The sequence below is a fragment of the Ranitomeya imitator genome, chromosome 3 (genome assembly GCF_032444005.1).
Source record: "Ranitomeya imitator isolate aRanImi1 chromosome 3, aRanImi1.pri, whole genome shotgun sequence".
Classification (NCBI taxonomy): Eukaryota; Metazoa; Chordata; class Amphibia; order Anura; family Dendrobatidae; genus Ranitomeya; species Ranitomeya imitator.
This window is the reverse complement of record NC_091284.1, coordinates 846493117-846511160: the sequence shown is the minus strand read 5'-3', so window position 1 is coordinate 846511160 and position 18044 is coordinate 846493117. Positions and strand designations below refer to the sequence as shown.

Here is an 18044-nt window from a genome sequence, read left to right as displayed (position 1 = left end):
TTCTGGCGCTTTGCCCGGCTCTTTCCATTTGCCCTGTAAAATAAAGTGTGCCTCATATTTGTGGGGTTGATGTCACCTTTGTATTGTCCGGTGACATTAAGCCCATGGCTTAGTAATGGAGAGATGTCTATAAGACATCTCTCCATTACTAATCCTATAGTCGTATGGTAAATAAAGACACAGACAGAATAAAGTCTTTTATTAGCAATAAAACAAAAACACAGTTTTCCATTTTTAGTTAAAAATAACAAACACAGTTATACTCGCCTAACACCTAATTTCACCGAAGCCCTCGATCTCCTGTAATAAAACAAAAATAAAAAAACAAGAATATTCCTCAACTATCTGTCGTTCTGTTCCACACCGTAATCCATGTCTGAGGGATTAATAGTTTTCATCCTGGATGGTGCCAAGATGCAACCGTCCAGGCTGAGAACCACTGGTGAATGAGCTACTGTGAGCGCAGCATCAGTGACCGGTGGTGACATCATTGAGGTTACTGCCGGTCACTGAGGCTGTGTTCCCAGCTGGGCTGAGCTGCGGTGACCTCGGTGAGATCCCCGCTAGCACCATGCGAAAGTCTCTCCATGAAGAGGCGAGTTAATTTCACTGCAGTGAATTTGAACAGGTCCACAGAGCTACAAGGATCCCAAGAAGCAGCCTCTTGGATTACAGACCGAGAGGACAACAACAGGGTACCCCCACATACAACCCCCACATGAGCATCCTAAGAAAAATTAGTGCTGATCTCCAACCATATTCCACAGAGAGCACAAACACTTGTCAGAAGTGTCCTCTCATCACCATCAGTGACGTGCACATTCCCCGGTAATAATAAAATAAGCAAATCCCCACATATTACTCACAAATACAGTGCGTAGACCAAGACAAATCAGGACTATAAGGTTATGGATTTGTTCTCATGTACCAACCCAATCAGGAATGAAAAGGATGCCTGTGGGAAAACATTTCTCTGGGCCTGGAAACTGTACAACAGACTGAAGCCTTAATACTAAAAGGTCATTTTAACGACGACAGAGAGAAACATTTGGGAATTCAAACTGATAAAGATGTTCAGTTCTTTGCCACTAGGACTCAGTGTAACACCTGGATTTATGCCTCACTAAATGGACATTTCCTTGGTGTCTCTTTAGGAGGCATCACCCTCCATCTCATGAACAAAACGTCCTGCTGTAGTATTCTCGAAATGTTGTGCCGCCTTCTTATTAATTCATCTGTAATGATGCCTGAAGAAGGAGCCGCTGTGCTCTGAAAGCTGCAAACATCTATTATTTTCTGTGTCGGGATCACACTCAGTCGGAGCAGCCTTTGGAAGTGGAGAATCACCAGAAATAATACACAAGACACGTCTTGTATAGTGTATCACTGGGAAGTCACTGAAGCACGCCTGCCTTCAAGCTGCTATCCCTTCTTTATATAGTTGTTTCAGCAGGTTTAGTGGTTATACAAGTTTTGCATGTTTAAACAAAGAGACAAAACAGGAAAGAAAGAAAAGAAAAGAAAACAGTTTCGTGGGCGGCAGTTTCACAACAAACAGTACAAAGGCAATTCCACAGACAGGAAAAACAGGATTTCATACTATAGCTAAAATGTCCTTGAATGGACAGGTCAATATTTATCACAAATTCTTTTTTTTATTTTTGTTCATTGAGGTAATCTTTTTTGTTCTGCTCTTCACAATCCCCCCTTTGACATATTCCATTCAAAACCTTGTCGATCATTTTAGTCATTCTTTTTGTGATATTACAAAAAAAAACTTTATATTCTCGCATCCATTACACAAAATGTATTTGTGCATACCGAGATACCCTTGATTACAACCTTGAACAATACATATATAATTACAATAACCATAACTGTATGTATTAGGCTTTGCATAATCCCGGTAACCCACCCACCGATCCCTCTGAACCAATTGGCCGGGTTAAGAAAAGAAAAGGTATCTGACCACCAGCTATCCTTATTTTGGTCATTGTCTTTGTCATACTGATCCCTGAGTCGTTGTACGTCTTTTAATTTAAATCTCCTACTCATAGTACTATTCGGGTCTATATAATGACAGCAGGTGGGTCCGATGATTTGACACATACCCCCTTGTGAGGCAGTTAGGTAATCCAATACCAGGGTATGTTGGTTGACGACTATTATAAGCTGATTCTGTACAGCTATACTAGTATTTAATATGTCCAATATATCCCAAATCTGATCATCTAGATAATCCGTGGCTCTAACTAATTTATCCCACATTTGTGTTAACATAGGATAAATAAAAATGGTACTAGCAATTTTGTTGGGAATTCCCATTTGTACTATATGCGGCCTCCCCGAGGGACGTGGTGAGTTATCTGCAGCTCTTTTATATAGTGTGTGCTTGGGCACGGCTTGCATGTATCCATGATGCCTTTCCTTCAAGCTTGACTGCTGTTGGAGTTGTTAACAGGACTTGGAAAGGTCCGTCAAATCTCGGTTCCAGAGTCTTTCTGGTGTGTCTTTTCACGTAGACTTGATCACCAGGTTCCAACTTGTGGCCTCCTTCGAGATTTTCTGGATCTGGAAGGGAAGCAAAAACTTGCGAATGCACTTTAGTTAAACGTTTTTGTAATTCTTGTACATAAGCAGTTAAAGTCTCAGTATTCAACATCAGTTGTTGTGGAAAATAACAACCCAAATTTGCTGCTCTACCAAAAAGAATCTCATGTGGTGACAGCTTAGCCTTCCCCCTTGGGGTGTTTCGGATGGAATACAGGGCAAGTGGTAGACACTCGGTCCAAGGCTTTCCTGTTTCTGCCATGGCCTTCTGGATTTTTTATTTTATTGTCCCATTTAATCTTTCCACTTTACCTGAACTCTGTGGATGATATGGAGTGTGAAACTGGTTTTCTACTCCCAACATTTTCATAACATTCTGGAATATTTCCCCAGTAAAATGGGTACCCCTATCTGACTCGATCACCTCAGGCATGCCGTAACGGGGTATCAGTTCATGTGCTATTTTAATGGCAGTAGTTTTTGCTGAGGCTTTACGAACTGGATAAGCCTCTGGCCACCCTGAGAACATGTCCACACACACAAGCACATATTCGTATCCATTGTACCTAGGAAGTTGGATGTAGTCGATCTGGAGTCTTTGAAAGGGATACAGTGGTCTTACATGATGCTTGGTTGGGGTTTTAATGGCCTGACCTGGATTGTGTGCCAGGCATATAGCGCATGCAGCACACATGTTCCGAGCAAAATTACCAAAACCTGGAGCCAACCACCTTTCTTTTACCTTGAGCGTCATACCATTTGCCGACACATGCGTGGGTAGGTGGAGGTCACTTGCCACTGCGGGGTACCAGGCTCTGGGTAAACACAACAAAGTTCCTTTTTTCCATAATCCTTGCTGATCTTCTGCCCCTTTTTTCTGCCACTGCCCTCGTTCTTCGTCGTCTACCTGTTTCTGAGCTTCCTTCAATCTTTCCTCATCATCTTCAGAGCTATCTAGTGTGTGGGCATGATGTAAGGGTTTACGTGCTGCCTGTTTTGCTGCCTTATCGGCTTTATCGTTACCCCTGGCTTCCTCGGTGTCGAGTCTCACATGTGCAGCTACCTTTATCACCGCTATTTCTTTAGTTTCTTGTGCTGCCTCCAGAATCTGCCTAATGAGGGAGGCATGTTTAACAGGTTGGCCTGAAGCAGTCATATAACCTCTGGCTCTCCATATTACGCCAAAATCGAAAATAATGCCATGTGCATATCTAGAATCAGTGTATATGTTTGCTGTCTGATCTTTGGCTATTTTTAGAGCTTCAACTAATGCCGTAAGTTCTGCTTCTTGTGCAGACTGATTAGCAGGGAGAGGTTCTGCTTTCAGCACTTCATGCTGAGTTACTACCGCATGACCTGTATGAAATTGTCCATTCATATCTGCATATCTACTGCCATCTATGAAAAGTTCAAATGTAGCATTACAGAGTGGCTTGTCACGTACATTACATAAGCCCTGAGTCTCTTGTTCCATTAATTGTACACAATCATGCATTGACTTTGATGGGTCAAAGGAGTTGGAGAGTGCAGTTTCCTCAGGTATGGTACCCCCCTCAGACTCTAAAGGGAGCAAAGACGCGAGATTAAGAGTCTGAATCCTGGCAAAGGAAATGTTGGGCGGCAGTAGTAGGGAACATTGGAGACGGAGGTGTCTGGCCATTGAAATATGTTTAGGTTGGACCTGGTTAAGAATGCCATGTACATCATGAGTGGTCTGAACTAGAAGTGGGTGATCAAGAACAATCTCAGAAGCTTTATCTAATAACATTGCGGCTACTACTCTTACACAAGAAGGTGCGGCTCTAGCTACAGGGTCCAGATGAGCTGATATGTATGCCACAGGTCTCTGTTTGTTTCCATGTTTTTGTGTGAGCACCCCTGTAGCATGTGAGGATATCTCAGCTGCCATCAATTGAAAAGGTTTAGTGTAGTCTGGGAGTCCCAAAGCCGGAGCTGATACCAGTGCTGTTTTCAAAGAGGAAAATGACTGTTTAGCCTCTTCACTGAGTGAATATGGTGTGTTGGCAATACAGTCATATAAAGGCTGCATGAGTTGACTTGCATGTATGATCCACTGTCTACAGTGTGAAACAATACCTAGGAAAGCACGCAGCTGTTTGTGATTCCTGGGTTCAAGCATGTTACGTATGGCTTCCGTACGTTGAGGTGTGAGGTGTCTGATGCCCTGTGATATGCAGTGACCTAAAAACACGACTGTTTGTTGACAAGCCTGGAGTTTCTGTCTATTTACTTTACAGCCTTCTTGCGCCAGGAAAATTAAGAAATTAACAGTTGAGGTAACTGCCGTCTGCTCATCAGGGCAACAAATAAGTAAGTCATCTACATACTGTAGAATGACTACTCCTGGTTCTGGGATGACATTTTTTAGCACGGTCTGCATTGCTTCAGATTACAAAGTTGGTGAGTGTCCCATACCTTGTGGCAATCTTGTCCATGCTAATTGTTTACCCTTGAATGTAAAGGCAAACAAATGCCAACAGTTCTTATGTAGTGGCACAGAAAAAAATGCGTTTGATAAGTCAATTACCGTAAAATATGCAGCAGTGCTGGGAATTTGAGACAGTAAGGTATGAGGATTCGGTACCACAGGGGTGACCGGTGCCAAAACCTTATTGATTTCCCGTAAGTCGTGCACCATGCGATATTTCACCATAGTTTCTTTGGAGGACACTTTCTTTTTAACAGGATATAAGGGTGTATTGGCGGGTGACCTGATTTCTACCAAAACACCTTGTAACACATAATCCTGAATTTGTTGAGAAATCGCCTGTTCTTGCTGGGCGCTGATGGGGTATTGCCTAAGCTGAGGTAATATGGTTCCCGGGGCAGTTTCTAACAGTTTAGGAGCTACTGATAAAAATCCTACATCAGTGTCTCCTTTTGCCCATAGGCTGTCAGGAACCCGAGACAAGTCAATTTTTGCTTGTTGAGTGTAAATTTCGGGAAAATCCTCCATTGCCTGTATTCTAACATATGGTTCCAGAGTTTCTGCATCTTCAGGGATGGTCAGCATAACTGTGCCATCTTCTCTAAAATGGATGTTTGCATGCATTTTACTTAAGACATCAGTACCCAACAAGCAGGTAGGTGCACCTTTAGCAAATAAAAATTTGGATACAAAAGTTTCAGGGCCAAAGCTCACATTTAAAGGTTTTGTAAAGGGCAACGCCTGAATTTTACCATCATACCCTTCTGCATATGTAACCTTTGAGGATATATTGTCAGGATATGGTAAAAAGTCCTGATTTAAAATGGAGGATGTTGCTCCCGTATCTATCAGAAAAGGTACATTTTTACCCTCAACTTCAACTTGTATTATTGGTCTTCTAGAAGGAAGAGAGACCTGCATAACTTTCAGTCATTCTGAGCTGTCTGTTTGATCAGGCACTGGGTTATTTATCCTATTTTTGGGTACAAAGGTTCCTGAATCTATATCTGCTTTTCTCTTCCTACATTCCCTTTGGAAATGTCCTGGCTTCTTACAGTAATGACAAGTAAACTTTTGATTAGCAGAGCCAGTATTAGCCTGTGCAATTCTTACTGGCTTAGAATTTTCTCTTAAGTCCATTTCTATCCCTACAGCTTTCTGTCTAGCCAGGTGTGGGTCTTCCAAGGTTCTCCAATCAGGGGTTGCGGCCTTAAGCTTTTCCTTCACTTTTGGAGACAATCCATCTATAAAGGTTTTTGTAACTAACCTCATCATTCCTGGAGCGGTTAGATCCATAGTAACATAGTTAGTAAGGCCGAAAAAAGACATTTGTCCATCCAGTTCAGCCTATATTCCATCATAATAAATACCCAGATCTACGTCCTTCTACAGAACCTAATTGTATGATACAATATTGTTCTGCTCCAGGAAGACATCCAGGCCTCTCTTGAACCCCTCGACTGAGTTCGCCATCACCACCTCCTCAGGCAAGCAATTCCAGATTCTCACTGCCCTAACAGTAAAGAATCCTCTTCTATGTTGGTGGAAAAACCTTCTCTCCTCCAGACGCAAAGAATGCCCCCTTGTGCCCGTCACCTTCCTTGGTATAAACAGATCCTCAGCGAGATATTTGTATTGTCCCCTTATATACTTATACATGGTTATTAGATCGCCCCTCAGTCGTCTTTTTTCTAGACTAAATAATCCTAATTTCGCTAATCTATCTGGGTATTGTAGTTCTCCCATCCCCTTTATTAATTTTGTTGCCCTCCTTTGTACTCTCTCTAGTTCCATTATATCCTTCCTGAGCACCGGTGCCCAAAACTGGACACAGTACTCCATGTGCGGTCTAACTAGGGATTTGTACAGAGGCAGTATAATGCTCTCATCATGTGTATCCAGACCTCTTTTAATGCACCCCATGATCCTGTTTGCCTTGGCAGCTGCTGCCTGGCACTGGCTGCTCCAGGTAAGTTTATCATTAACTAGGATCCCCAAGTCCTTCTCCCTGTCAGATTTACCCAGTGGTTTCCCGTTCAGTGTGTAATGGTGATATTGATTCCTTCTTCCCATGTGTATAACCTTACATTTATCATTGTTAAACCTCATCTGCCACCTTTCAGCCCAAGTTTCCAACTTATCCAGATCCATCTGTAGCAGAATACTATCTTCTCTTGTATTAACTGCTTTACATAGTTTTGTATCATCTGCAAATATCGATATTTTACTGTGTAAACCTTCTACCAGATCATTAATGAATATGTTGAAGAGAACAGGTCCCAATACTGACCCCTGCGGTCCCCACTGGTCACAGCGACCCAGTTAGAGACTATACCATTTATAACCACCCTCTGCTTTCTATCACTAAGCCAGTTACTAACCCATTTACACACATTTTCCCCCAGACCAAGCATTCTCATTTTGTGTACCAACCTCTTGTGCGGCACGGTATCAAACGCTTTGGAAAAATCGAGATATACCACGTCCAATGACTCACCGTGGTCCAGCCTATAGCTTACCTCTTCATAAAAACTGATTAGATTGGTTTGACAGGAGCGATTTCTCATAAACCCATGCTGATATGGAGTTAAACAGTTATTCTCATTGAGATAATCCAGAATAACATCCCTCAGAAACCCTTCAAATATTTTACCAACAATAGAGGTTAGACTTACTGGCCTATAATTTCCAGGTTCACTTTTAGAGCCCTTTTTGAATATTGGCACCACATTTGCTATGCGCCAGTCCTGCGGAACAGACCCCGTCGCTATAGAGTCCCTAAAAATAAGAAATAATGGTTTATCTATTACATTACTTAGTTCTCTTAGTACTCGTGGGTGTATGCCATCCGGACCCGGAGATTTATCTATTTTAATCTTATTTAGCCGGTTTCGCACCTCTTCTTGGGTTAGATTGGTGACCCTTAATATAGGGTTTTCATTGTTTCTTGGGATTTCACCTAGCATTTCATTTTCCACCGTGAATACCGTGGAGAAGAAGGTGTTTAATATGTTAGCTTTTTCCTCGTCATCTACAACCATTCTTTCCTCACTATTTTTTAAGGGGCCTACATTTTCAGTTTTTATTCTTTTACTATTGATATAGTTGAAGAACAGTTTGGGATTAGTTTTACTCTCCTTAGCAATGTGCTTCTCTGTTTCCTTTTTGGCAGCTTTAATTAGTTTTTTAGATAAAGTATTTTTCTCCCTATAGTTTTTTAGAGCTTCAATGGTGCCATCCTGCTTTAGTAGTGCAAATGCTTTCTTTTTACTGTTAATTGCCTGTCTTACTTCTTTGTTTAGCCACATTGGGTTTTTCCTATTTCTAGTCCTTTTATTCCCACAAGGTATAAACCGCTTACAGTGCCTATTTAGGATGTTCTTACACATTTCCCATTTATTATCTGTATTCTTATTTCTGAGGATATTGTCCCAGTCTACCAGATTAAGGGCATCTCTAAGCTGGTCAAACTTTGCCTTCCTAAAGTTCAGTGTTTTTGTGACTCCCTGACAAGTCCCCCTAGTGAAAGACAGGTGAAACTGCACAATATTGTGGTCGCTATTTCCTAAATGCCCAACCACCTGCAGATTTGTTATTCTGTCAGGTCTATTAGATAGTATTAGGTCTAAAAGTGCTGCTCCTCTGGTTGGATTCTGCACCAATTGTGAAAGATAATTTTTCTTGGTTGTTAGCAGAAACCTGTTGCCTTTATGGGTTTCACAGGTTTCTGTTTCCCAGTTAATATCCGGGTAGTTAAAGTCCCCCATAACCAGGACCTCATTATGGGTTGCAGCTTCATCTATCTGCTTTAGAAGTAGACTTTCCATGGTTTCTGTTATATTTGGGGGTTTGTAACAGACCCCAATGAGAATTTTGTTACCATTTTTCCCTCCATGAATTTCAACCCATATGGACTCGACATCCTCATTCCCTTCGCTAATATCCTCCCTTAAAGTGGACTTTAGACAAGACTTTACATAGAGACAAACCCCTCCTCCTCTCCGATTTTTACGATCCTTTCTAAACAGACTGTAACCCTGTAAGTTAACTGCCCAGTCATAGCTTTCATCTAACCATGTCTCGGTTATTCCCACTATGTCAAAGTTACCTGTAGATATTTCTGCTTCTAGTTCTTCCATCTTGTTTGTCAGGCTTCTGGCGTTTGCGAGCATGCAGTTTAGAGGATTTTGTTTTGTTCCAATCTCCTCACTGTGGATTGTTTTAGAAATGTTCTTACCTCCCTTCTGAGTATGTTTTCCTGGGTCGTCTTTGTTCGAGTCTAATGTTTTTCTTCCCGTCCCCTCTTCTTCTAGTTTAACGCCCTCCTGATGAGTGTAGCGAGTCTTCTGGCGAATGTGTGTTTCCCAGGTTTGTTGAGGTGTAGTCCGTCTCTGGCGAGGAGTCCATCATACCAGTAATTCACACCGTGGTCCAGGAATCCAAATCCTTGTTGTCTGCACCATCGTCTTAGCCAGTTGTTTGCATCAAGGATCCTGTTCCATCTCCTGGTGCCATGCCCGTCTACTGGAAGGATAGAAGAAAAAACTACCTGTGCATCCAGTTCCTTTACTTTCTTCCCCAACTCTTCAAAGTCCTTGCAGATTGTCGGTAGGTCCTTCCTTGCCGTGTCATTGGTGCCAACATGTATCAGAAGAAATGGGTGGACGTCCTTGGAGCTGAAGAGCTTTGGTATCCTATCGGTCACATCCTTGATCATCGCACCTGGAAGGCAGCATACTTCTCTTGCAGTTATGTCCGGTCTGCAGATGGCTGCTTCTGAGCCTCTCAGTAGTGAGTCTCCCACCACCACCACTCTTCGTTGCTTCTTGGCTGTACTTTTTGCTGTCACTTGTTGCTGTGTGCCCTTTTCTTTTTTGCTTGCTGGTATTGCTTCATTCTTAGGTGTGCCATCTTCATCCTCTACAAAGATTTGATATCGGTTCTTCAGTTGTGTGGTTGGTGATTTCTCCATGGTCTTCTTGCTTCTTTTGGTCACATGCTTCCACTCATCTGCTTTTGGAGGTTCTCTGACACTTTTTGCACCTTCTGTGACCAGTAGAGATGCTTCTGTTCTGTCTAGAAAGTCTTCATTCTCTTTGATGAGTTTCAAAGTTGCTATTCTTTCTTCCAGACCCCGCACCTTTTCTTCTAAAAGGGCCACTAGTCTACACTTCTGACAGGTGAAATTGGATTCTTCTTCTGGTCGGTCTGTGAACATGTAGCACATGCTGCAGCTCACCATGTAGGTTGTCACATCTGCCATGTTGCTCCTAGATCCTGCTGACTTGCTGTGTGTTTTCCTTCTTGTGTAATCTACTCAGCCAAGCTTTCTTGCAATAATGTCCTACAGGCAAAAATTCAAGCAGCTGGTCCTGGCTGTACCCAACGATCTTCTAGCTTAGGGAGACTTCGCTTCTCCCAGAAGGCACCTGGAATATGCAAATTAGCCTCCTGAAGCTTGAATCCCTGCCTTCATCTCTGAAATTATTTTCTACACTTAGATAATATTCGTCTACTGATTGTCCAGATTTCTGAGCCACCACTCCCGTTGTTCCTCTCTGCCTCTGTCTCTCCCTCATGAAAACCATTAAGTGATCTACAAATTGTGTACCTGATTCTATCGTTTGTAAGGCACCATCTCCTGCTTGGGGCCTATGTACCTGTAGATTCGCTAATAGCTCCTGGAAGAGTCCAGGAGTCATTTTCATTCTACATAATTCTTCTCCATCTGCCCAAACTCCAGCGTGAGTCTGCATAATTTGCTGTATATATTGTGCAAATCTAACTGGACACTGGGTGGGATCTGGTGCGTTATGCAAGAGAGACATGCCTTCAGCGGGGGACCAAGGGAAATATTGTCGAGTTTGGTGATATCTAGTTCCCATTACTCCGTCAGCACCAGGTTCCCTAAAGGGTCTTGGTACTACCCTAACAGGGGCAAGTACAGCGCCATGTCTAGGTGTACCACAGGCTAGGCAATCATTTCTCCAGTCTGGATTTTGTTGTCCACAGTGCGGACATACCCATCCTCCTGGTCCGGCTAAACTTTGAGGTGGTGTTTGGAGAAAAGATGGGGCATGTGGGTTAAGGTATGGGGGTGGGGTATTTTTAGATTCCACATTTTGTTTTTCTCCACAGCCTGTGGGTCTAATACACCACTTTTTACTCTGTTGATTATATGTCCATCCCTCATTTTCTGCTACCCTAGAGACATCAATCAATGCTTGGATCTGATCTATCCATTTCTTGTCTCTGATTATGCCTTTTTTCCTTTCCTGAATTCCTTCCCATAGTTTTCTACTAAAAGCTTCTGCCCTAGTAACTCCAAACTTACTAAAAATCTTTTTCAGCCCCTTAGTGGCATCTTCACCACTTCTCTCCTTTATGATAGTATAGATATCTAATTCTTCTGGTTCCGACTTTGTTTGCTTATTCCCCATTTTCTTATCCTGAGCTTTTTTGCCCTAGGTGGCGTTTGGGTATGAGAATACCTCGTTACCTTCTTCCTAAGGAGCTAGGATGTCTTTTTCTTGCCCTAGGTGGCGTTTGGGTATGAGAATACCTCGTTACCTTCTTCCTAAGGAGCTAGGGTGTCTTTTTCTTGCCCTAGGTGGCGTTTGGGTATGAGAATACCTCGTTACCTTCTTCCTAAGGAGCTAGGATGTTTAAACTGTGTTGATGTAAGAAAATCCTGATTCCTACACCTATAGCAAACAACACAAATGCAACCAGACCGAAAAAGAAAAAGAACATACAACGTATCTTGTCCCAGGCTAATTTATCTGTCCTGGGCTTATACTATCACACACAACGTATTCTTGTCCCAGGCTAATTTATCTGTCCTGGGCTCATACTATCATACACTTATCCGTCACCAGGTTTTTGTCAAAGACAGGATCAGAGATTGAACATAGGCGCGGAGGTCTCCCCGAAAGGACGCAACCACGTTGCCCAGTGGGACAGTCACTTCTTCTGTTTCAACCCCCTGGGCGGCTTATAGGGCTATTCCCAACTTCCACACACCTTCTATTCACATTCACTCTCATTCAATGCCGTACTCCGTGAGGTGATCAATTCCTAAATAGTTCAAGAACCCGAGCTATAGGTATCCTCCTCTACTAGAACTACCCGCTAAAGAACACGACACAGAAAATCTTACGGACAGTGCAGGGCAGATATAAGAGATCTAACAGTGTCTCTTACCTGGCCAGGTTTTTGTTCATCTGCCGTCCATTATCCCAGATTCTCTTTTCGTTCGTATTCTGCCGGTGTTCTTGAAGGAATACACAGACCTCGGGTCCCTGTTCAGGCGCCAGGAAATGTCGGGATCACACTCAGTCGGAGCAGCCTTTGGAAGTGGAGAATCACCAGAAATAATACACAAGACACGTCTTGTATAGTGTATCACTGGGAAGTCTCTGAAGCACGCCTGCCTTCAAGCTGCTATCCCTTCTTTATATAGTTGTTTCAGCAGGTTTAGTGGTTATACAAGTTTTGCATGTTTAAACAAAGAGACAAAACAGGAAAGAAAGAAAAGAAAAGAAAACAGTTTTGTGGGCGGCAGTTTCACAACAAACAGTACAAAGGCAATTCCACAGACTGGAAAAACAGGATTTCATACTATAGCTAAAATGTCCTTGAATGGACAGGTGAATATTTATCACAAATTCTTTTTTTTATTTTTGTTCATTGAGGTAATCTTTTTTGTTCTGCTCTTCACATCTGGTTAGCCAATAAAGTTATCACTCCGAGAATACTTCTGTCATCGTTGGGCAGAAAAGTATTCAGATTGAGTACCCTAGGATATAATTCATCTGGACCAGGAGATGTAAATTCATGTAAATTAGCTCAGTGTTCTCTCACCATCTCTCGGTTTATAGATATTGTGGATTCTTTTATTCCTTCGATTTGCTTTTGACAAACCCCCCAAAATCCTTTTTGCTGCTTTTGGTCTCCCTTGCAAACTTCACTTCATTACTGGCTTTAACCCTTGCCCTCCATTCCCTGCAGGTATCATTATATTCGTCTTTAGATATGTCCTCCTCTTTCCAGTTTATATACATATATTTTTTTTCCTCTTTAACAAGTAATTAAGTTCTGTGTTCATCCATCTTGGTCTCTTTAAATGCTTCCAATTCTTCCTTTTTGGGATTGTTACCAATTGTGCGGTGAAAATTTCATTTAGCAAAATCTACCATCCTTCTTGGACATTTCTGTCCTTTAGAACATCCGGCCATTGGACCTCTCCTACCCTCTTTCTGAGTCCAACAAAATCTGCCTTATGAAGTCCAACCTTAACCCCTTTCTGACCTCGGACGGGATAGTACATCCGAGGTCAGATCCCCTGCTTTGATGCAGGGCTCCGCGGTGAGCCCGCATCAAAGCCGGGACATGTCAGCTGTTTTGAACAGCTGACATGTGCCCGTAATAGGCGCGGGCAGAATCGCGATCTGCCCGCACCTATTAACTAGTTAAATGCCGCTGTCAAATGCAGACAGCGGCATTTAACTACCGCTTCCGGCCGGGCGGCCGGAAATGACGTCATCGCCGACCCCCGTCACATGATCGGAGGTCGGCGATGCTTGTACATTGTAACCATAGAGGTCCTTGAGACCTCTATGGTTACTGATCGCCGGTAGCTGTGAGCGCCACCCTGTGGTCGGCGCTCACAGCACACCTGCAATTCTGCTACATAGCAGCGATCAGCAGATCGCTGCTATGTAGCAGAGCCGATCGCGTTATGCCAGCTTCTAGCCTCCCATGGAGGCTATTGAAGCATGGCAAAAGTAAAAAAAAAAAAAGTTAAAAAAATGTGAAAAAAATAAAAAAAAATATAAAAGTTTAAATCACCCCCCTTTCACCCCAATCAAAATAAATCAATAAAAAAAAATCAAATCTACACATATTTGGTATCGCCGCGCTCAGAATCGCCCGTTCTATCAATTAAAAAAAACCATTAACCTTATCGCTAAACGGCGTAGCAAGAAAAAAATTTGAAACGCCAGAATTACGTTTTTTAGGTCACCGCGACATTGCATTAAAATGCAATAACGGGCGCTCAAAAGAACGTATCTGCACCAAAATGCTATCATTAAAAACGTCATCTCGGCACGCAAAAAATAAGCCCTTAACCGACCCCAGATCACGAAAAATGGAGACGCTACGAGTATCGGAAAATGGCGCAATTTTTTTTTTTTTTTTAGCAAAGTTTGGAATTTTTTTTAACCACTTAGGTAAAAAATAACCTAGTCATGTTAGGTGTCTATGAACTCGTACTGACCTGGAGAATCATAATGGCAAGTCAGTTTTAGCATTTAGTGAACCTAGCAAAAAAGCCAAACAAAAAACAAGTGTGGGATTGCACTTTTTTTGCAATTTCACCGCACTTGGAATTTTTTTCCCGTTTTCTAGTACACGACATGCTAAAACCAATGATGTCGTTCAAAAGTCCAACTCGTCCCGCAAAAAATAAGCCCTCGCATGGCCAGATTGACGGAAAATTAAAAAAGTTATGGCTCTGCGAAGGAGAGGAGTGAAAAATGAACACGGAAAAATGAAAAATCCCAAGGTCATGAAGGGGTTAAAGTCTGAGTCCTCGCAGTTATTCTCCTCTTGTAATCCAAAATTTGAGGATAGCATGATCGCTGCCCCTAAATTCCCAGCCACCTTTACTTCCTTAACCGTTTCCTCCCTGTTGGTAAGAATTAGGTCCAGATTGCAGATCCTCTTGTTCTCGCGTCTACTTTTGAAAAATAAAGTTTTCAGCAAGAGAAGATAAGAATTTTCTGGACCAATTACTTTTGCCTGAGAGATTCCCATCAAATATCTGGATAGTTAAAATCTCCCATGATCACTATGTCATAGTTTTTTAAGAACAGAGAGATCTGATGTAAAAGAGTTCATCCTCAGTCTGAAACGGGGGCCTTTAGTAAACACCTACAATAGTATCCTTTCTGTTCTTCTCTCCTTGTTTACCCAAACAGTTTCTACAGAGCTACCAGTCTCTGATTCTTGGATCTGTGTGAAGATATACGCTTTCCTAACATACAATGCAAAACCGCCTCCCTTCTTGTTAATCCTGTTTCTAATAAATAAGTTGTAGCCTTCAAGGTTTGTATTCCAATCATGTGTATCATCCCACAAAGTTTCCGTGATGCCTATGACATCATATCTCTCTTCTTTAGTTAGCAGCTCCAAATCTCCATGTTTGTTTCACATGCTTTTTGCATTTGTACATACACAATTTAACTTGTATTCATACAGACCCAGCTCTGGGCAAGCACAAATTTGTCTATGATAGACATACAGGCCAGATTGTTGTCAGATGCAGTTTATCATATGAAAGTCATATGACACAGGCTCTGGATAGGCAGATTAAGATCCTCATGATAGCTGGACAGGTTTTAGGCAGATTCAGTTTATCATTTTGTCCAGGATCTGTGCAAGCCGCGTTAGTTCCATGCTTGACCTGAGTTGTTGTTTGGCTGTAAGTCCCAGGTGGAGGATACCTGTACGTCTTGGACCAGAGTACAGAGGCTCCAAGACGTGGACACTGCTGGTAATTGTCTGCACTTTACTTGACAGATCGTTCACCAGTTTCTGGGCAGGACGAGCAGCGGCGGCTTCTGCGCTAATGATGGCATCATGCACAACTCCATTCCGAGTCTGCCATTTGGAGGGATTGGTAAGTGTTTTCTACTTCTCTACTTTTTGTGCAGGCTGTACAGATTGCTGAAGGTCCTTCTTGCACAGAACAGAGGACGCTGCTTGAGTTTCTAACTGTACACACATTGCTTAGATCTACAATTCCACCATTAATCATGGTATATACCGAACAATGATAATAATAATCTTTATTTTTATATAGCGCTAACATATTCCGCAGCGCTTTACACACATTGGGGCTCACAATCTAAATTCCCTATCAGTATGTCTTTGGAATGTGGGAGGAAACCGGAGAACCCGGAGGAAACCCACGAAAACACGGGGAGAACATACAAACTCCTTGCAGATGTCTGTGGTGGGGTTTGAACCCTGCAAGGCTGCTGTGCTAACCACTGAGCCACCGTGCCGCCCTAATGCAAATAATATAGATCAAAGTATTGTGAGGGGTTGACTCTTATTGGGTAAATCACTTGCTGGTTTATTATAGGACAGCATAAACCATGACAGGGTTTAATAAAATCAACATGGCCTTTCTGGCATAACGGTAAAACAAAAAGATATAAGTATAGCAAAGCCCTTATCTCTGTGGGATTCCTCCGCTCAGACCACCATGAGTCTTCAGCTCCACCTGGAGCCATGTCTGGAGTCTTTCCTCTCCAAACACAGAAATAAAACAGTGGCTGCACATTTTTTTTTTAATCAGATACATTTTTATTAAACATAACAAAGTTTGCAACAACTCATGTGTCAATACTCATTTTGTGTTTTCCAAAAGAATAGACCCCCCTCCCCCCCTTCCGGAGACCACATCAGGAGCAAACAATAATTTGTCCATATTTAGCAAGATTAAAACAGAGTTCCAATTTTCATATGTTGTACAATCCAGTATTATACACTAATAACACAGTAATTATTCCCATACAACCATGGCTGCCATAATTAGTGTAGATACTTTTCTCACACTGGATTATATGGTTGGTTTGAATAATAAAACCCGTCTGGATGAAGGTTCCTCTCTAATCCAGTATCTTGCAATCAGTTTCCTCGCAATAAACAATAATCTTGCAATTGCAATTGTAGTCGTGTTATCCGCTAATATTTCCATCACATACCCTAATCTACATATCAGCGGGTCTCTAGGAACATCGCGCCCATATATCACTTCAATTCGGTTCCACACTACAATCCAGTAGGAGGAGAATCTGGGACAATGCCAAAGCATATGCAATAACCGCCTGTGATTGTGAACATCTAGGGCATTCAGAAGTATATCTCAGCCCAGCTTTAGGGTAAGTTCACACAGGGCGTTTTTGCTGCGTTTTTTTTCTGCAGGAAAACCTGATCATCTTGGCAGGAAGGAAGCTGAGTCATAAATGCAGGTTTAGGTGCGTTTTTGGTGCGTTTTCTGTGCATTTTTTTCATGCGTTTTTTTCTCTTTGTGCATGCCAATAAAGTTGAGTGCACACAGAGAAAAAAAAACTTCCTGTAGATTGATAGAATAGATAGAATGATAGAATAGACAGATTGATAGAATAGATAGAATGAATAGATAGAATAGATACATTACCTGCGGTATCCTCTTCCCCGGCACTTTCCCACGGTGCAGAGGTTACCTCAGGTCAGGCTGTGAGCGGGCGCAGGCTCGGTGACGTCACCGCTAGTTACTGAACCTGCGCCCGCTCCGTCTCCTTCATTCCCCAGTAGCTTACAGCGAGGCTGGTCGCATTAGCAGCTTTGTCTTCCCCAGATTCTCTGTGGGACACGCGTTATATTGGACTGTTAAAGTTTTATGCTTTAATACAAAAAGGTACACTGCTTACAATAAGAAAAAGGTATAAAAATATGGTAATAAAAAGACATACAACTATGCAAAACAGTTATAAAAATAAACAGGAGAAAACTTACAGAAATAGCTAACTTTGTAGTCTGCTTTCTGCTTTCTGAGGGGGGAATGAATATGGACTAGAACACATCAGCTCGGCTGCCCCTCAATCTGTGAACACGATTCTATGTATACAGGCCTAATTTATAGAGTCACCCTGGAGGTCAGATTTGTAGAACAGCCTCTCGGGTTGATATTATAATTGCTTGTTTTTCACTGGGCCATGGTCACTCCACCAATGAATATATTAATTTCTCTGAAATTCTTTGTGTAAAGTTTCCCAAAAGATAGATAGTATCAGGCTGTAATTGACATCTCCCTTCAAAAGAGCTAGAAGGTGTGAAAGGTTTCCCTTTTGTGGTTCCCAGCAGGACCCCGTGGCGAGATTGGAGACAGTAGACTGCTTGCTCAGGATAACATATGCTGCGACTCCTAGTGAGACCTGCAGTCTCAGGACAGATGTTAGACTATTGCTAGTCACACATATATACCTATACA

The 18044-nt window shown here is 42.2% G+C and overlaps 1 protein-coding gene across 1 annotated transcript in view; it reads left to right on the top strand.

The window, feature by feature from the left end:
• LOC138671453 (aldehyde dehydrogenase family 3 member B1-like) overlaps positions 1 to 18044 on the top strand; it is a 231869-nt gene that overhangs the window by 212771 nt on the left and 1054 nt on the right. The window contains exon 9 of the mRNA XM_069759634.1: positions 15584 to 15683. Within this exon, the coding sequence (XP_069615735.1) occupies positions 15584 to 15683 (100 nt within the window). The remainder of the gene's footprint in view (positions 1 to 15583; positions 15684 to 18044) is intronic.